The sequence below is a fragment of the Corythoichthys intestinalis genome, chromosome 3 (genome assembly GCF_030265065.1).
Source record: "Corythoichthys intestinalis isolate RoL2023-P3 chromosome 3, ASM3026506v1, whole genome shotgun sequence".
Taxonomy (NCBI): Eukaryota; Metazoa; Chordata; class Actinopteri; order Syngnathiformes; family Syngnathidae; genus Corythoichthys; species Corythoichthys intestinalis.
In genome coordinates, this window is record NC_080397.1 from 35013675 (window position 1) to 35029642 (window position 15968).

General features: G+C 39.7%; 1 protein-coding gene and 1 long non-coding RNA gene across 3 annotated transcripts in view; one reads left to right on the forward strand and one right to left on the reverse strand.

Moving 5' to 3' along the window:
* Positions 1–15968, reverse strand: part of galnt9 (polypeptide N-acetylgalactosaminyltransferase 9) — a 117996-nt gene that overhangs the window by 79490 nt on the left and 22538 nt on the right. For both annotated transcript variants that reach the window (XM_057832311.1, XM_057832312.1), the window contains exon 3: positions 6982–7148. In XM_057832311.1, the coding sequence (XP_057688294.1) occupies positions 6982–7148 (167 nt within the window). The remainder of the gene's footprint in view (positions 1–6981; positions 7149–15968) is intronic.
* On the forward strand, positions 7032–13597 carry LOC130913591 (uncharacterized). Its single transcript, XR_009062787.1, has 3 exons — positions 7032–7150; positions 9289–9369; positions 13223–13597. It is a non-coding gene; the product is annotated as an uncharacterized LOC130913591 (long non-coding RNA).

Below are 15968 nucleotides of genomic sequence, written 5' to 3' on the forward strand. Positions count from 1 at the left end.
AAGGAATGCCACGTCGTGATCATCCGCCTCCATTGATTACAATGCCATAATGCCGCACTAAAAATGGCGACGGCGTGACGTCACTTCCTTAGTATGCGACTGTTGTACAGAGACTGCAGTCCATATTAAACGGCAGGGATTATTCCTTGCCTACATTATCCGTGTAACAACTAATCTAGATACAGTGCCTTGCAAAAGTATTCGGCCCCCTTGAATCTTGCAACCTTTCGCCACATTTCAGGCTTCAAACATAAAGATATGAAATTTAATTTTTTTGTCAAGAATCAACAACAAGTGGGACACAATCGTGAAGTGGAACAACATTTATTGGATAATTTAAACTTTTTTAACAAATAAAAAACTGAAAAGTGGGGCGTGCAATATTATTCGGCCCCTTTACTTTAAGTGCAGCAAACTCACTCCAGAAGTTCAGGGAGGATCTCTGAATGATCCAATGTTGTCCTAAATGACCGATGATGATAAATAGAATCCACCTGTGTGTAATCAAGTCTCCGTATAAATGCACCTGCTCTGTGATAGTCTCAGGGTTCTGTTGAAAGTGCAGAGAGCATTATGAAAACCAAGGAACACACCAGGCAGGTCCGAGATACTGTTGTGGAGAAGTTTAAAGCTGGATTTGGATACAAAAAGATTTCCCAAGCTTTAAACATCTCAAGGAGCACTGTGCAAGCCATCATATTGAAATGGAAGGAGCATCAGACCACTGCAAATCTACCAAAACCCGGCCGTCCTTCCAAACTTTCTTCTCAAACAAGGAGAAAACTGATCAGAGATGCAGCCAAGAGGCCCATGATCACTCTGGATGAACTGCAGAGATCTACAGCTGAGGTGGGAGAGTCTGTCCATAGGACAACAATCAGTCGTACACTGCACAAATCTGGCCTTTATGGAAGAGTGGCAAGAAGAAAGCCATTTCTCAAAGATATCCATAAAAAGTCTCGTTTAAAGTTTGCCACAAGCCACCTGGGAGACACACCAAACATGTGGAAGAAGGTGCTCTGGTCAGATGAAACCAAAATTGAACTTTTTGGCCACAATGCAAAACGATATGTTTGGCGTAAAAGCAACACAGCTCATCACCCTGAACACACCATCCCCACTGTCAAACATGGTTGTGGCAGCATCATGGTTTGGGCCTGCTTTTCTTCAGCAGGGACAGGGAAGATGGTTAAAATTGACGGGAAGATGGATGCAGCCAAATACAGGAACATTCTGGAAGAAAACCTGTTGGTATCTGCACAAGACCTGAGACTGGGACGGAGATTTATCTTCCAACAGGACAATGATCCAAAACATAAAGCCAAATCTACAATGGAATGGTTCAAAAATAAACGTATCCAGGTGTTAGAATGGCCAAGTCAAAGTTCAGACCTGAATCCAATCAAGAATCTGCGGAAAGAGCTGAAGACTGCTGTTCACAAACACTCTCCATCCAACCTCACTGAGCTCGAGCTGTTTTGCAAGGAAGAATGGGCAAGAATGTCAGTCTCTCGATGTGCAAAACTGATAGAAACATACCCCAAGCGACTTGCAGCTGTAATTGGAGCAAAAGGTGGCGCTACAAAGTATTAACGCAAGGGGGCCGAATAATATTGCACGCCCCACTTTTCAGTTTTTTATTTGTTAAAAAAGTTTAAATTATCCAATAAATGTTGTTCCACTTCACGATTGTGTCCCACTTGTTGTTGATTCTTGACAAAAAATTACAATTTTATATCTTTATGCTTGAAGCCTGAAATGTGGCGAAAGGTTGCAAGGTTCAAGGGGGCCGAATCCTTTTGCAAGGCACTGTAATAGTCATACAAGTGTAGCCGACATGCCGTGTAGTCCAACTAATTACATGTTTAAGGCCATTATTCGTCCTAGTGTAGACGTAGCCTAAAGTGGCAGTTGTGTTTTGCATACTGTTCCTGAACGCAACTTGTGATTGACGAGAAAGTGCGAGAGGTGCATTACAGTGGTAAGCTTGTCATTTGTCTTTTCATGTTCTGTTGTTGTTGGCGTCGGCTACGGTGGACAGTAGCCTTGTTATGTTGCACTTATTCTGAAATGAATGATTAAAAACCTGACAAAGCTGGCACGGAAGTCGCCAGCCAATGTTACACTAATTATAAATGACGTAGGTCGGAGAAGGACCGTAGACATATTCTTAGCCAGTTCACTGAACGGCACACTAACTTCATATTTTTCTACCATTTCCACCTGAATTCTAGTGATAAGCGTCACTTTTTTCCTTTTTTACCACCTGCACTAACCCTCTCGGAACCCATGTTGATTTCTCTTACAAGAAAAGCCACAGTGCTGCCATCTTGCGAGAAAACAATTTAATTTCGATTCTGTTGTAAATCGTCCTATTTCTAGCATGTCGAGACAAATGTCGAGTCAAATTTTACGTCGGATGTCGATGTGTCGAGGTACCACTGTATTTCTTTACTGAAATGTTGCACTAAAATATTCGCATACTCTGTGAGAAAGACAATAGTTATTGACAGATGGTGCCAGTTAGAGTACAAAAAAACATAGTTAATTTTCCCATTGAGAAATATCAGTATTGTTCGTTGTTGTATCATAGAATATTGTAGACGTATTTCCTGACACATGTATAGATATCCGTCGTACTGCCATATCACGAAATTATTTTATCAAGAAAGAATCCCAGATTTTCCCAACTTTATTATAGATCATAAAAATTCAGGGTCTAGTCAGAATGTGTTACATTATGTTAGTGTAGATCTAAACATAATGTATTTACAAGGTAAAGTGACTAAGACAAAAATATTTGGTCAATAGTTCAAAGCAATGTTGAGTCTGGTAAGAAGGTTAATAATTGAAAAGCAAATTAAAGCGTTCTTGCAAAAAACTCGGTGTACAAAAAATCCCTTGGGTAAACACGTGTGAATAAATTCATTAATTCTGATCAAAAAAGCATTTACTGCAGCTCATCAGCCAGCATAGTTTTAATGCAATAAAAAGTGTAATGATCGTTGCAAGAAAAGTTATGGGACCGTGTGCGATCCAAGCAAATAAAACACTCGCCTTCATTCATGGAGGGAGAATTATCGAGCTTAGAATACATTGTAGAGCAACATAGTGAACATGAAACCATTCATCATCCAATGAATACATAGTGCAAATGCACGTGGAGCATCATCATTTCTTTTTACGACAAGAGAGTTATGGATGGTAGGTCTTGTAGCTCCAATCGATGGCGGTTGGTAGATGATATGATATGTAGTATTTAAACTTCTCCACAACATACTGCCTCCAATTTGTGCAGGACTTTGCATAAAACAGATTCAGGCTCACTGCAATTTTTTTTAAACATTGAACTCACAAAATTTGTGGTACTAATAGCCTACTTATTATGCAGATAAGCAAATGAGCCATACTTGTGGACACTGTGCTCAGCAGCTTACAGTTTTTAATTTAATTTAAATGTTACTTACTAGATATCCCATGAAATCAAAGACTTTACACATTGACAGGATAGATTTTTTGGAGGGACTCGATTAATTGAGCATATGCATGCTTTTCGACTTTGTCTACTAATCAACTTTAATAATGCGGATTTGTAGTTTCTTACAGCCTCATTAACTTTTTGTTGTAAACATGTTGAGCAACATGATTAATTGGAGTCATTTTGCCATGTACACACAAATAAGTAAAACGTATTTCTTTTGGTAACATCAACTTTGTTATTATTCAGAAGAAAGTAAGGAATCTTCAACACAGAAACAGGTCAATATCATATGGACTGGCATGGAGTGTACTCTTTATTGAGAGTATTATGTTTGACTACTAGTTCAGTGAACGGCAGTCAGGTGCATCTTCGCAGAAAGGTCAGATTTTGTGCTAGCAGTTGTGATTATGTTTAATTACAGGAAAGAATCATTAGTGAAGATGTACTGTGAGCCTTTCAGTCCTGACAAACAACACGCAGACTCAACTGCTTCACCTTTATTAATGACATTCTCTATCCTTTCATTTAAACGCAGTTGTTTATAATAAATCGCACAAGAGATGCGTGCTTTCCATGTCTCAAAACGCATTAGTTAGCTTAGACAGCATGTGGCATTTCATGCTGTCATTCATTGATGTGTTGTGCTTTAGCGGAATGGCTGGGTGAGTGGGAGTTTGTGTCTATGTATGTTGTGTGTCTTCGTACATCTTAATTGCATTCTAAATACCACTTATTATTTGGTCATCCACTTGTCAAGTTTGAATAAAGTTTGTTTGTTCACATCAATGGTGAATATATCAAAAAATGAAATGAGAACTTACTCAATTAAGTCTAGACAATCTATTTGTTAACCAAAGAAAACTCCTATTTTGATATGTGGCTAAATATGATTATTTTTGGGGCTGGAATGGATTAATTGCATTTTCATTCATTTCAATGGGGAAAGTTGATTTGGATACGAGTCTATTGAGATATGAGTGTAGTCATGGAGTGAATTGTACTGTATCTGAAAAAAATCAATGTATTTTCCTAAATATTTCTATAGCACCATTATATTTACTAAAACGAAAACATCAGGTGATGCACAGATATTGGTTCTAATGAGAGCATTTGTGTACTTCTGTTATTCATTTTGTTATTTTTGAGTCCCATCAGTGAATCTGTTTTGGATGTTCTACTTATGTGTTTGAGTTGTTTTTAGGTTTCTTTCAACTCTGCCAACCTACAGAAGATTGACCAAAATGAGTGAAGGAGGGCCAAGTATACTCCGATGCAGTGTTCCACCCACTCAAAACACAAAAGCCTTTGTGATGTGGAGTTGAGCATCATGACCTGATATGTTCATCAAACAACATAAGACTTTGTTCTCATCTCCATGGAAACAGTATTATAAAATAGATTTGAAAAAGATGAGACTCTCAACTTTGTTTTCTTTATTTTTGGCCATGTGGACATACTGGGTCTATCACTAGGTTTTTTCCTGTTGTGTTACTCACTCACAGGGAGGCCCATACTGCATATTATCCAGTCTCAGGGTTCAGTACATACATAGAAACACAATCATGTCATATCATGCTTACATTATGCACACACTCTCTTTTTAAACACAGACACTTGCCAGAGGGAAAAATTACCACGTTTTACAACCGTTAGACACACTAAACACGCTGGAGTTAATTCTCGTAGCTGGTGTAAACGTTCATGACATTGTTTACTAAACTTTGATTTTGTATAAATGCGAAATCATATTGGAGGTATTGCCTCCGCAGCAGCCACCCTCCGCAAACATGTTTAACATGTCGGTTGGCCCGCCTCCCCTAAGCCGCGGCCGTCTGTAACTTTTCTTTAGCCGAAGTATGACCATACCAGCGATTTCGTTTTCTTCGATGGGGGGAAAAAGTTCAGGAGTTTCACCCCCTCCAGCCATCGTGCAGCACAGCTGACTCACTTACACTGAGCAACAACTGTTGGGGGAGGGTTGAGCCTTGCAGCTGAAAGCGAGAGATTTCTCCCTGCATTTTGGGACATAAAAAATAACTAATACCTTAGGGATGGTCTGATGGAAAATTTTTGCGGTTTTGAAACTGTGACGTTTTCATACCACGGTATACCTTGAAACCGGTAATCGGCACGTGTCTAATGGTGACAAGACTTTACATGTAAAGAGAAGCCAAACAGCAGTAAAAAACAACCCTCCTTCCCAAACAATAAGGACACCAGGAGGGCAAAAAGAGAAGAGCAATACAAAAGACTATGACCTGGGAAAGGCTAAACAGGCCACAGGGAACTAAATACAAACCGACTAACAAGACAGCAATAACATGGGTTTAATTAATGGATAACAAGAGCAGGGAACATACAAGAGGGAAAAGACACAGAGGAGAAAAAGATGACCCTAAAACTAACCATGATCCAAATTAAACACAAACGCCCCAAAAAATTAGACCAAAAGGGAACTGTAACAACTTGTAAATATAATTTGGATCTCTTTAGTGCAGGCAGGTGGTTCTGTTATACCTTCATTAAAATTATGTGATTATAATGTTCGGTGTTATTGGAAAGTGACTATCACTATGGATGTTAAGGAAAACACATGTAACGTGACTGAGGGAATTTTGACATGATATGGCATTCAACATTTAGAAATCGCAGCATTTCTTGTAGCGTGCAAAATTTCAGGGTTTTTTTGTTTATTTATTTATCTATTTATTTATTTATTAGTTGTAATTTATATAAAGGAAAAAAATCACTTGATCACTGCTGGAATACATACTACAGTAATTTACTGTTCATAAGAATGTCACAACAAACCCACAGTCAATCAAATTGTATACTCGGAGGTGTATAATCTATTCAATAAGGAAAATGATGACCCAAGGGAAAGCATGCTGCTATGGTTACATCCCTTATCAGTGTTCATTTATAGTTACGTTTGTTTACTACCCTCTTATACTCATGATTTGATCTAATTTCTCTTCTTTTCTTGGGCAAGCCCTCAGTTTTTTATTTTTTTAAAAAGTTTTTTTCATGTTGTACACTCAAGTTGGCGTCAAGTTGTTTCAGGTGCTAACATAATCACATTAATATTGATATACTGTTAGAGAGTAGAAAGAAAACTGAATGAATAATTGAGACCTACATTGTAAAGTCTTATGTTAAGACTTCTTAAACTGGGGATACATGTTTTGGGACTATGGGGAAGGCTGTCAGGGTATCTAGCAAGAATACATAAATGTATTTATATATTTCCTGTCCTGCTCAGTTGCATGTTCATGCAGAATATTGGATCTGACTCTGGGTACATACACACTAAAGAAAAAAACATTTCTAGACATGTTTAAACTAACATTTCAAACACACCTTTCAACATAAATCTGCTTTTTTGTGATACACAGATGCCAATCATGTCGCATACTCCTAAATAGTTTCAATTGAAAAAAAAAACCCAAAACAAAACATTAAGGCACCTTCAGTGAGGCTGTTAATGTGCTGTATCTTACCGCTATCACTGTTGTCATCCACCAAGATGATCTCTTTCAGCAGGTGAGATGGTGTGTGGTTGACCACACTGTGGACGGAGCGCAGTATTACAGACAGAGCCTCGTTGACAAAGATGAAAACCACTGAAATCTGAGGAAGATCTTCTGGATATGTCAGCTGCTTGCACCTGTAAGCATAAGTGCAACTTTATGACCATTTGATTTCCTAAATTTTGAATACTACGATGGGATTTGATTCATTAATATAACATCATCAAGGTCATTACTGAGTGGTCCTCATGGGGCAGAAGTGATGTAAGACTGCAAGGGAATCTCGTCTTCCTCCAAAATGTCAAAAAATAAGTGATCAAATGTAGACTGTTGTGTGTACATGTCATTAAATATGGGCTACAACGTGCTCAAGTATTGTTCAGGAATGGCTTATAATCACTGGTTAAGATGCGGCTTGCTTTTTTTCCATTCGGGCCGCTTCACAGTCCTTTAAACTGTGTGGACACTGTGCGTCTCCAGAGTTGAGAGTGCATAGTTCCACTACAGCGAAGTGAGATGAGTCATTGGCTAAAGGCTGGATTCATCCCACTCATGGGACGCTTTGCGTCTCCGGCGATCTATGGGCAGTTGACGGGGCTTGGCTGGCCCGTACGCTCTACTTCTCTGCATAATGATTGGATGACCTGTCTCAGGCTGAATCCCCTTTTGATTGCCAGCGAAATGATCAAATCAGTGATTTTGTTGTATTATCAACCACGGGAGGCATTTTTCAATTTTCATTCCGTTGTTCTGAGTTGAACAGGAGACTTTCGTTATCATCCTAGCGACACTTGCTTTGTTAAAAATGAGTAGTGAGAAATCAAGCTTCTGTTTCTGGTGTTTTTTTTTTTTCGTTAATGTATGTAGCGGCTTGTGTTTGGAGACTTGACGGCTGGCACTCTAGTTCTTTCCCTACTGATCACCAGTTGTGGCTGAGCCGCTCTACTGTCACAAAACACTCACAGGCGGACACACTTGCTGACACATGCTGTCTTTATGCCATAGATTGTGAAGAAAAATGAATCCTCCTAATAGTGTCTCGATTGGCACATAACAGCTTTCACTATAATAAAAATGAACTACAGGTATGCTTGCTTTTAGATCAATGCACACAATTGGTCCTGCTGTTATTAGTTGCTTGGAGCACGACCCATACAGGGCTAATTATTGAAATAAACAGCAATCATATTTTTTGAATACTTCTTCACCTTTTCTTTCAAACAACAACTCCATGACCTCCCAACCAAGTCAAAGCTCTCTTTCTCTTCTAGCTGAGTATAATGTTTTTTATTTACACATTACAACTTTGAAGTCAGGAATAAAAGTGTTGACTGGCCTTTCTCTGAATTTCATGCATAATGTGAACACACACAACGATGCAACAAAGTCGGAATCTTTCCGCAGTGTTCCGATTAGTCACCTCGTAGAAGAACTGACAAATCTGATTTACTTGCTTCAGACTCCTTTTTTGTTGTTTTTCAGCAATGCCAAGTCATTAGGCAGTGATAATGAAGTTGATTTTACAAGTGTTGAGGCATGAATATTAAAAAACTACATAATGAAACACTTGTTCTACGTATGTGAACATCAAATTAAGAAAAATAAAAGGTAAATGGACTTACACGTGTATAGTGGCTTTCCATCATCAAGGCACTCAAAGCGCTTTGACACTATATGCTCATTTACCTACTGATGACGCTGCATTAGGAGCAACGTGGGGTTCAGTATCTAGCTCAAGGATACTTAGACAAGGTCACCAGGGGTAGGAGGGAATCAAACCAACGACTTCTGGATTAGGGAACGACTACTCTACCACTGAGCCACGCCACCCCTGAAAACTAGTGTAATGTGACCTCAAAGAGTTCTAAAATTATTTTCATCAATTTCAAGGCAGGTTATATGATAAGACCATTCACACAAGAGACGTTAACATTGATTTGTGGGAATGTATCAGACTCGCACATCAGTCTCTCTATCTTCATATCAGATGTGACAGAAAAATGGAATCTTGAGAATCAGCACTTGGCAGGTAATAGGTAATTGAATCACAAATTAGAGACATTACAGACAAGAACATGTTTTAATTTTATCCCAAGAGACAAAGTAGAGACTTCTTGCATGAATTAAATTGGCTGAGATAGATATTTATGGATGGTCATAGTTAAGCATGTGAAGGTCGGCTGTCTCGATCAAAGTCAAAATTCAGTTGCTTCATCACCGCTGTGACAATTGTCTGTTTTTTTTCTCAGGCAGCGTGTTTGCATCTCATCTCTGCAGGTGCTCTGTTGAACTGGGACATCAGACAAGCAACTGTAGGATGTGTGAGGAAAGGCGACCCACCAGGTGGATCCCAGCATGGTGCCTTGCATCCTTTTTCTTTCCAATGTGCATCTGTTGTCGATATACAGTATAATAATGCAAACGTTCATTAATCAAAAACCACCAACTCAAATTCATAGGAATCACAATCTGTTGCATACTAACCCTTGCCAACCATCTTAAGCAGGGTATACACATACATGAATGTGCTGTTGTACTATTTTTGTTTTTGTATTTTCCTTCATTCTTTGTGCTTCCACTTACTCACTTTGTCTGTCTATACTCTACAGCACTACTTCTCAATTATTTTCTGTTACGCCCGCCCCAAGAAAACGTAAAGGTTTCGCGCCCCCTGCCACTCTCAGCCGTCATGAGAAATAGTATCATTTGTCTATAAAATTATTATTATAGGTACACCTCTGCATAACATTGTGTCATTTTTATATTAAAGAAAAAGGAATATCACTGAACATACAATATAGTATAAGTTTATTTACATTGTTTTGTTTGTAACAGGAAAGACTTAAAGCGCATCAATTTGCCTGAATTAAAAAAAAATAAAAATAAAAAAAGAATAAAAAAAGTTACATCCAAACTGTCAAAATACAATGAAGGTACATTTTTGACCATTTGATACTGACAAATAAAATTTAATAAATAATAATAATTTCAACTTAATTAGCAACATTAACTCATGAGGACTATATGCCAAACAATTTGACCGAAAAAACAAAAATAAACAACCAAAACGGCAGTGTCATTAGACAGAGGGGCAGTTTTTATTTTTTCTGTAAGCAGTATCAGCTCCTTTTCTACAGTGTGGGGTTATTATGCACTGAGCAACTTGGTATGCCACCTTATATCATGCTAACAGTGCTACTGGTTTACCGATGTAACACTGACAAGGTGGGACGATTGTTGGCAATATTCGGCACATTTTCACTGAAAAAAATCAAGCGTCTTATCAATGTGATCGGGGTCTAATGTCTTTAGATGACATCATAATTGATCTGGCTTCCTACTGTCCGGTGCAAACATTTTTAGACACTGACTGGTCTTTCTTTGTCTTCCAGTGTATTAAAAGTCAAAGCCAAACGCTCCATCCATCCATCCATCCATCCATCCATCCATCCATCCATCCATCCATCCATCCATCCATCCATCCATCCATCCATCCATCCATCCATCCATCCATCCATCCATCCATCCATCCATACATACATACACTCACCAGCCACTTTATTAGGTACACCTGTCCAACTGCTCATTAACACTTAATTTCTAATCAGCCAATCACATAGCGGCAACTCAGTGCATTTAGGCATGTAGACATGGTTTAAGACAATCTCCTGCAGTTCAAACCGAGCATCAGTATGGGGAAGAAAGGTGATTTGAGTGACTTTGAACATGGCATGGTTGTTGGTGCCAGAAGGGCTGATCTGAGTATTTCAGAAACTGCTGATCTACTGGGATTTTCACGCAAAACCATCTCTTGTGTTTACAGAGAATGGTCTGAAAAAGAAAAATATCCAGTGAGCGGCAGTTCTGTGGGCGAAAATGCCTTGTTGATGCCAGAGGTCAGAGGAGAATGGCCAGACTGGTTCGAGCCGATAGAAAGGCAACAGTGACTCAAATAACCACCCGTTACAACCAAGGTAGGCAGAAGAGCATCGCTGAATGCACAGTACGTCGAACTTTGAGGCAGATGGGCTACAGCAGCAGAAGACCACACCGGGTGCCACTCCTTTCAGCTAAGAACAGGAAACTGAGGCTACAATTTGCAAAAGCTCATCGAAATTGGACAATAGAAGATTGGAAAAACGTTGCCTGGTCTGATGAGTCTCGATTTCTGCTGCGGCATTCGGATGGTATGGTCAGAATTTGGCGTCAACAACATGAAAGCACGGATCCATCCTGCCTTGTATCAACGGTTCAGGCTGGTGGTGGTGGAGTAATGGTGTGGAGAATATTTTCTTGGCACTATATGGGCCCCTTGGTACCAATTGAGCATCGTTGGAATGCCACAGCTTACCTGAGTATTGTTGCTGACCATGCCCATCCCTTTATGACCACAATGTACGCAACTTCCGATGGCTACTTTCAGCAGGATAATGCGCCATGTCATAAAGCTGGAATCATCTAAGACTGGTTTCTTGAACATGACAATGAGCTCACTGTACTCAAATGGCCTCCACAGTCACCAGATCTCAATCCTATAGAGCATCTTTGGGATGTGGTGGAACGGGAGATTCGCATCATGAATGTGCAGCCGACAAATCTGCACCAACTGTGTGATGCCATCATGTCAATATGGACCAAACTCTCAGAGGAATGCTTCCAGCACCTTGTTGAATCTATGCCACGAAGAATTGAGGCAGTTCTGAATGCAAAAGGGGGTCCAACCCGTTACTAGCATGGTGTACCTAATAAAGTGGCCGATGAGTGTACATACATACATACATACATACATACATATTTCCTCATCTTCGTTCTTCATAGGTCCAGTGCTCTTGCTGTGTGCTCTAGTTCAGAAATACTGCACACACTCTGAAAATGAGATTGCCACTGCCACATCCTGAGTGGATGTGCAATTACACTTTATTCTAGTATGGCAAAAAAGTATGTTCCCCGAGCTCACATCCGCCCATTGCCGGCATCGCTCTGCACCCCCCTATGGGTGTGGAGTGGAATTGGTGTTGATTTCCAGTCACCTCATTAGCCAATCCATTGGGTTTGGCCCGACTCTCCCACTACATAGTAACTTAATGCCGTCAGTGGCTATTCGGCCCAATAACAATGCCCTCATTCATTATAAATTTGGACATCGAGATGTGTCTACAAGTTACAATCTCCCCAAAATACTGTACATCTTCCCTCAGGTTTTTATGTGTTTTTTTGTTATTTGAGCTTTGCGAAATAACACACGGAGAAACAGCTGGCCTACCGCGCCGCGATGCAGTGTAGGAGGAGAAAAAAAACATAGAGCGCCAGCGGGAAGCCTCCAAGGCAAGCGGTGCATTCTTACAGCAGTAGCTGAAACTATGTGTGCCACAGCTGGCTATAATTCAAGCAAGGACTCGCAGAATGAAAAATTTGGTCGAGTAATTTTTCTAGCCACGTACACACTCATGAATGAAGTTTCACTGGCATAATAGATGTAATATGTAGAAATACAAAACAAGCTAGACAAGCAGCGTTCATTTTTCATATTGTAACAAGTCAAGGTAATTGACATTTGACACGAGTGGTTTGAGCATGGTCAGTGGGCATGTAAAAGCCTATGAGACCAAACAGGCCATCGTTATTTTTCTTGATTTTGAACCCTAATCAGAATCAGAATTTTATTTTTTTGTTGTTTTTATATATCCTACATTCATCAGTCCACGTACAGCCAGTAACATAAAGTTATATGAGTTTGAGGATGTTTTGGATGCACCACTTGGCTCCACTTTAAACCATTGCTTCAACCTCTTTTCTAGACAATAAACATGATTGATACTCCCCCAATGTATTATTTCCAAGTCATTTTTTTATGCACGTATGCGCTCCCACAGCAACTCTATTTGTTCCCTCTCACAGCTTTCTCTATGGCCTCCCTCAATCAGTCCTGCCAAGTGTATAAATACAATGACAAATCTGGCAGGGAGTTTGTATTGGAATCATTTTGCATCACAGTTTGACTTTGCAGAGCCAAGCACCACATTGCAGAAATGCAAGCCAAAAATATAGACATACAGTATTAGTGCATATTCCTCCTCTTTCATGACTTGCAGAGAGGCATTGGTTATAGAATGCATTGAAATGTCAAATTTATTCATTTATAATGGTTGACATAAGGAGGCAAGTTTGGATTTCAGACCATACAGTGACGTTGTCATTTCTCTAATTATAGGATCCGATTTGTACCTGTCTTAACCGGTGGGGAAGTCTTGTAAGGCTGTAACAGGAGTGATTGACTCATCTGCTGAGACAGGTCTGAGCTCAACGGCCAGCAGTCATAATTTGACCAAGTACAGGCTTTGACAGAAACAGAACGCTAGATTAAGATGTATTTCCAAGATACCTCCCCCATCTCCACCTGTGCCAGCTTGCAGTCCCAGCTGCTGGCTTTGGCGTTTTCCCCAGATCGAAACGAAAGTTGTACATGCTGTGGATTTCAACTAAAGCAATGCAACCGTCATGGTTTTACCGCTCAAAATATATATTCCCTCAAAGACTGTTTACGTAACCCTCCCTAAAATCCACTCAGGTGGTACCTATTACTGTAGAACAAGTAAAGATTTGGTGAATGACTCAAACTCTTAAACCCGATCCTTTTTAACCTGTTGTCTTGCTATCACAAACAGTGTTGTTAAAGGGTATTACAACACCTGGGGAATTGCTAATATTCCATCATTTATCCATAAACGCATGCCTTTAGGATTTCTATCATGCCACTCCGTGTAATTACACACATCGCAACACCAAGAAAATGATAGAAATTTGGATCGTTTGTGAAGCTATAAGGACCCGCCCCCGAGATCCCGGAAATCTAGCATATTGTGTGCGTGACGTCACTACAAGGCAACAACAGGCTCAGTGCTTAGTATTGAATGTTGGCGATGATGGCGGACAATTTTGTTTCTAGTTGCAGCGACGAATCCGACGTAACGAACATTCTTCTAATGGTGACGAGGAGAGTTATGAACCTTTCTTTGGTGTTTTGGGTTATCAATTTGAGCCTAAACGAAAGCCAATGCAGCCTAATGAAAGGATCATTGAGGGGAGCAATCACACTGATGCAACACCGGCAACATATCGTGTGGGAAACACCGAATGGTTTGTTTTGCATTTCTTTTTGTGAAGCTGATACACCATGACCGCAAAATAATGTATAGAATTATTATCATTTTTTGTGCTATCATAGGTTTTCGCTCTGCCAACAGACACAAATATGAATGGGATTAGAGGATTTGTTCTATATATTTTACGAGCGATAATTTATACATGTGTCCAGTCCTATATCCAATGCGTGATATGTTTTTTATTATAAAAGAGTACTCACTCTGGCCATTTCGAGCTTGGCTGCGCCGCTCCTTTGGTTAGCCTGGAGTGGTCTCATCAGAGCCAGTCATCATCCTCTTTCTTGATATCTCGGGACATTTAGGTGGCTGCCCGTGTATGGTGGGCACTGTATCTGCTTTCAACAGCAATTTCTTCGCAAAACCTGATTTCATTTGTCCATAGTTCGAATAGCTTTCAGGTGTAAAATGCGCACCACACAAAACCGTGCCGGAGACTGGGTCTGCAGAATTAGCCCTCTTAGCACAGACGAACTTTACTCATTGTCTGCGTAGTCCAGCTCTTTTTCTCGCATTCGAGAACTCATGGGTACTACATTGCGACAAATGGCTATTTGTACACCACATAGCATGAACCGTTTGAACCATTTTAGCGATTTTTTGATAAACACGAACGCAACTCTCTCGTCGATAAACAACGATGGCACCTCCCTCGACCTTTTGTTTCCTTGTTGTGACGTCTCCGCCCCATTCGGCTGTTTCCGGAATACTTTCGGTAATGTTCGTAATTTTCGATCTATTTTCGATAATTGCTCATGAATGTGATTTATTTATTTTTGTTAACTCTATTAATATTTGTTATCTTGCCATATAACGGTTGTATTGATATCTCACAGCCCCTTAGTATTATAATACCCTTTAATCTTACTTTGAAAAAGTAATTAATTACAGTTACAAATTACTTCTCCCAAAAAGTAATTGCGTTAGTAACTCAGTTACCTGAATGTAAGAGTAATTAGTTACTTGGCAAAGTAACTGGTGATAATTTTTTTTTCTCAAAAAAAAAAAAACAACAAAACAAAACAAAAAAAACCACACAATTTGAAGTTTAAAGGGTTTTTTGGGACAATTGGCCCTAGCCCAATTCTTTACCCTAAACTTAACTAGACACAGGGGTATTGCGGATATTGTGATAACTAGATAGCAACCTTTGCTATGTGTGGAAGTCATTTCATGTAGTGAATCAACCGTTAAAGTTGTTAAAATATCTCCCGTTTATTGCATTAGTTCCCTTCTGTCTATTTTCGACATGTGTAAGTTTTGTAACTGTTTGATCATTTAAAGATAGATTTAAGTTAAGTTTTGCCGATTTAGGAGCATTTTAGATAAAAAGTTACTTAGTTTCGCCAGGAAGGTTCTCTACAACAGAGCCTTCCTGAGAAGTCTACTGCTTTAAGATGGTGGCTGTTTGCTAACGCATCTTGTTCTTTATTATACATGTTGCTAATACCGCCGTGTCTGTCATTTGCATCTAGTTTTGTATATATGTGATATCTACCAAAGCATCTTGTGGGCGTAGTTTGTACGCTATCGGCTACAGTCAGGTATTATTGGAGCCACCTAGCATAGTAGCATCGTGTCTGCAACGGCGTCACACTGCATTGCCTCCTCCCTACTCCTGCTCTGCTCTCTCGCCCCCATGACTCCGTCTTTTTCAGACTTTTTTCGCGTCAGTCAACCAACATCGTAACGCATAGTAACACACGCCTTTCCCGCCTCAGTAACGGTAACGGCATTGCCAAGATGAGAAAAGTAATTACCGTATTGGCCCGAATATAAGACGGTCCTGATTATAAG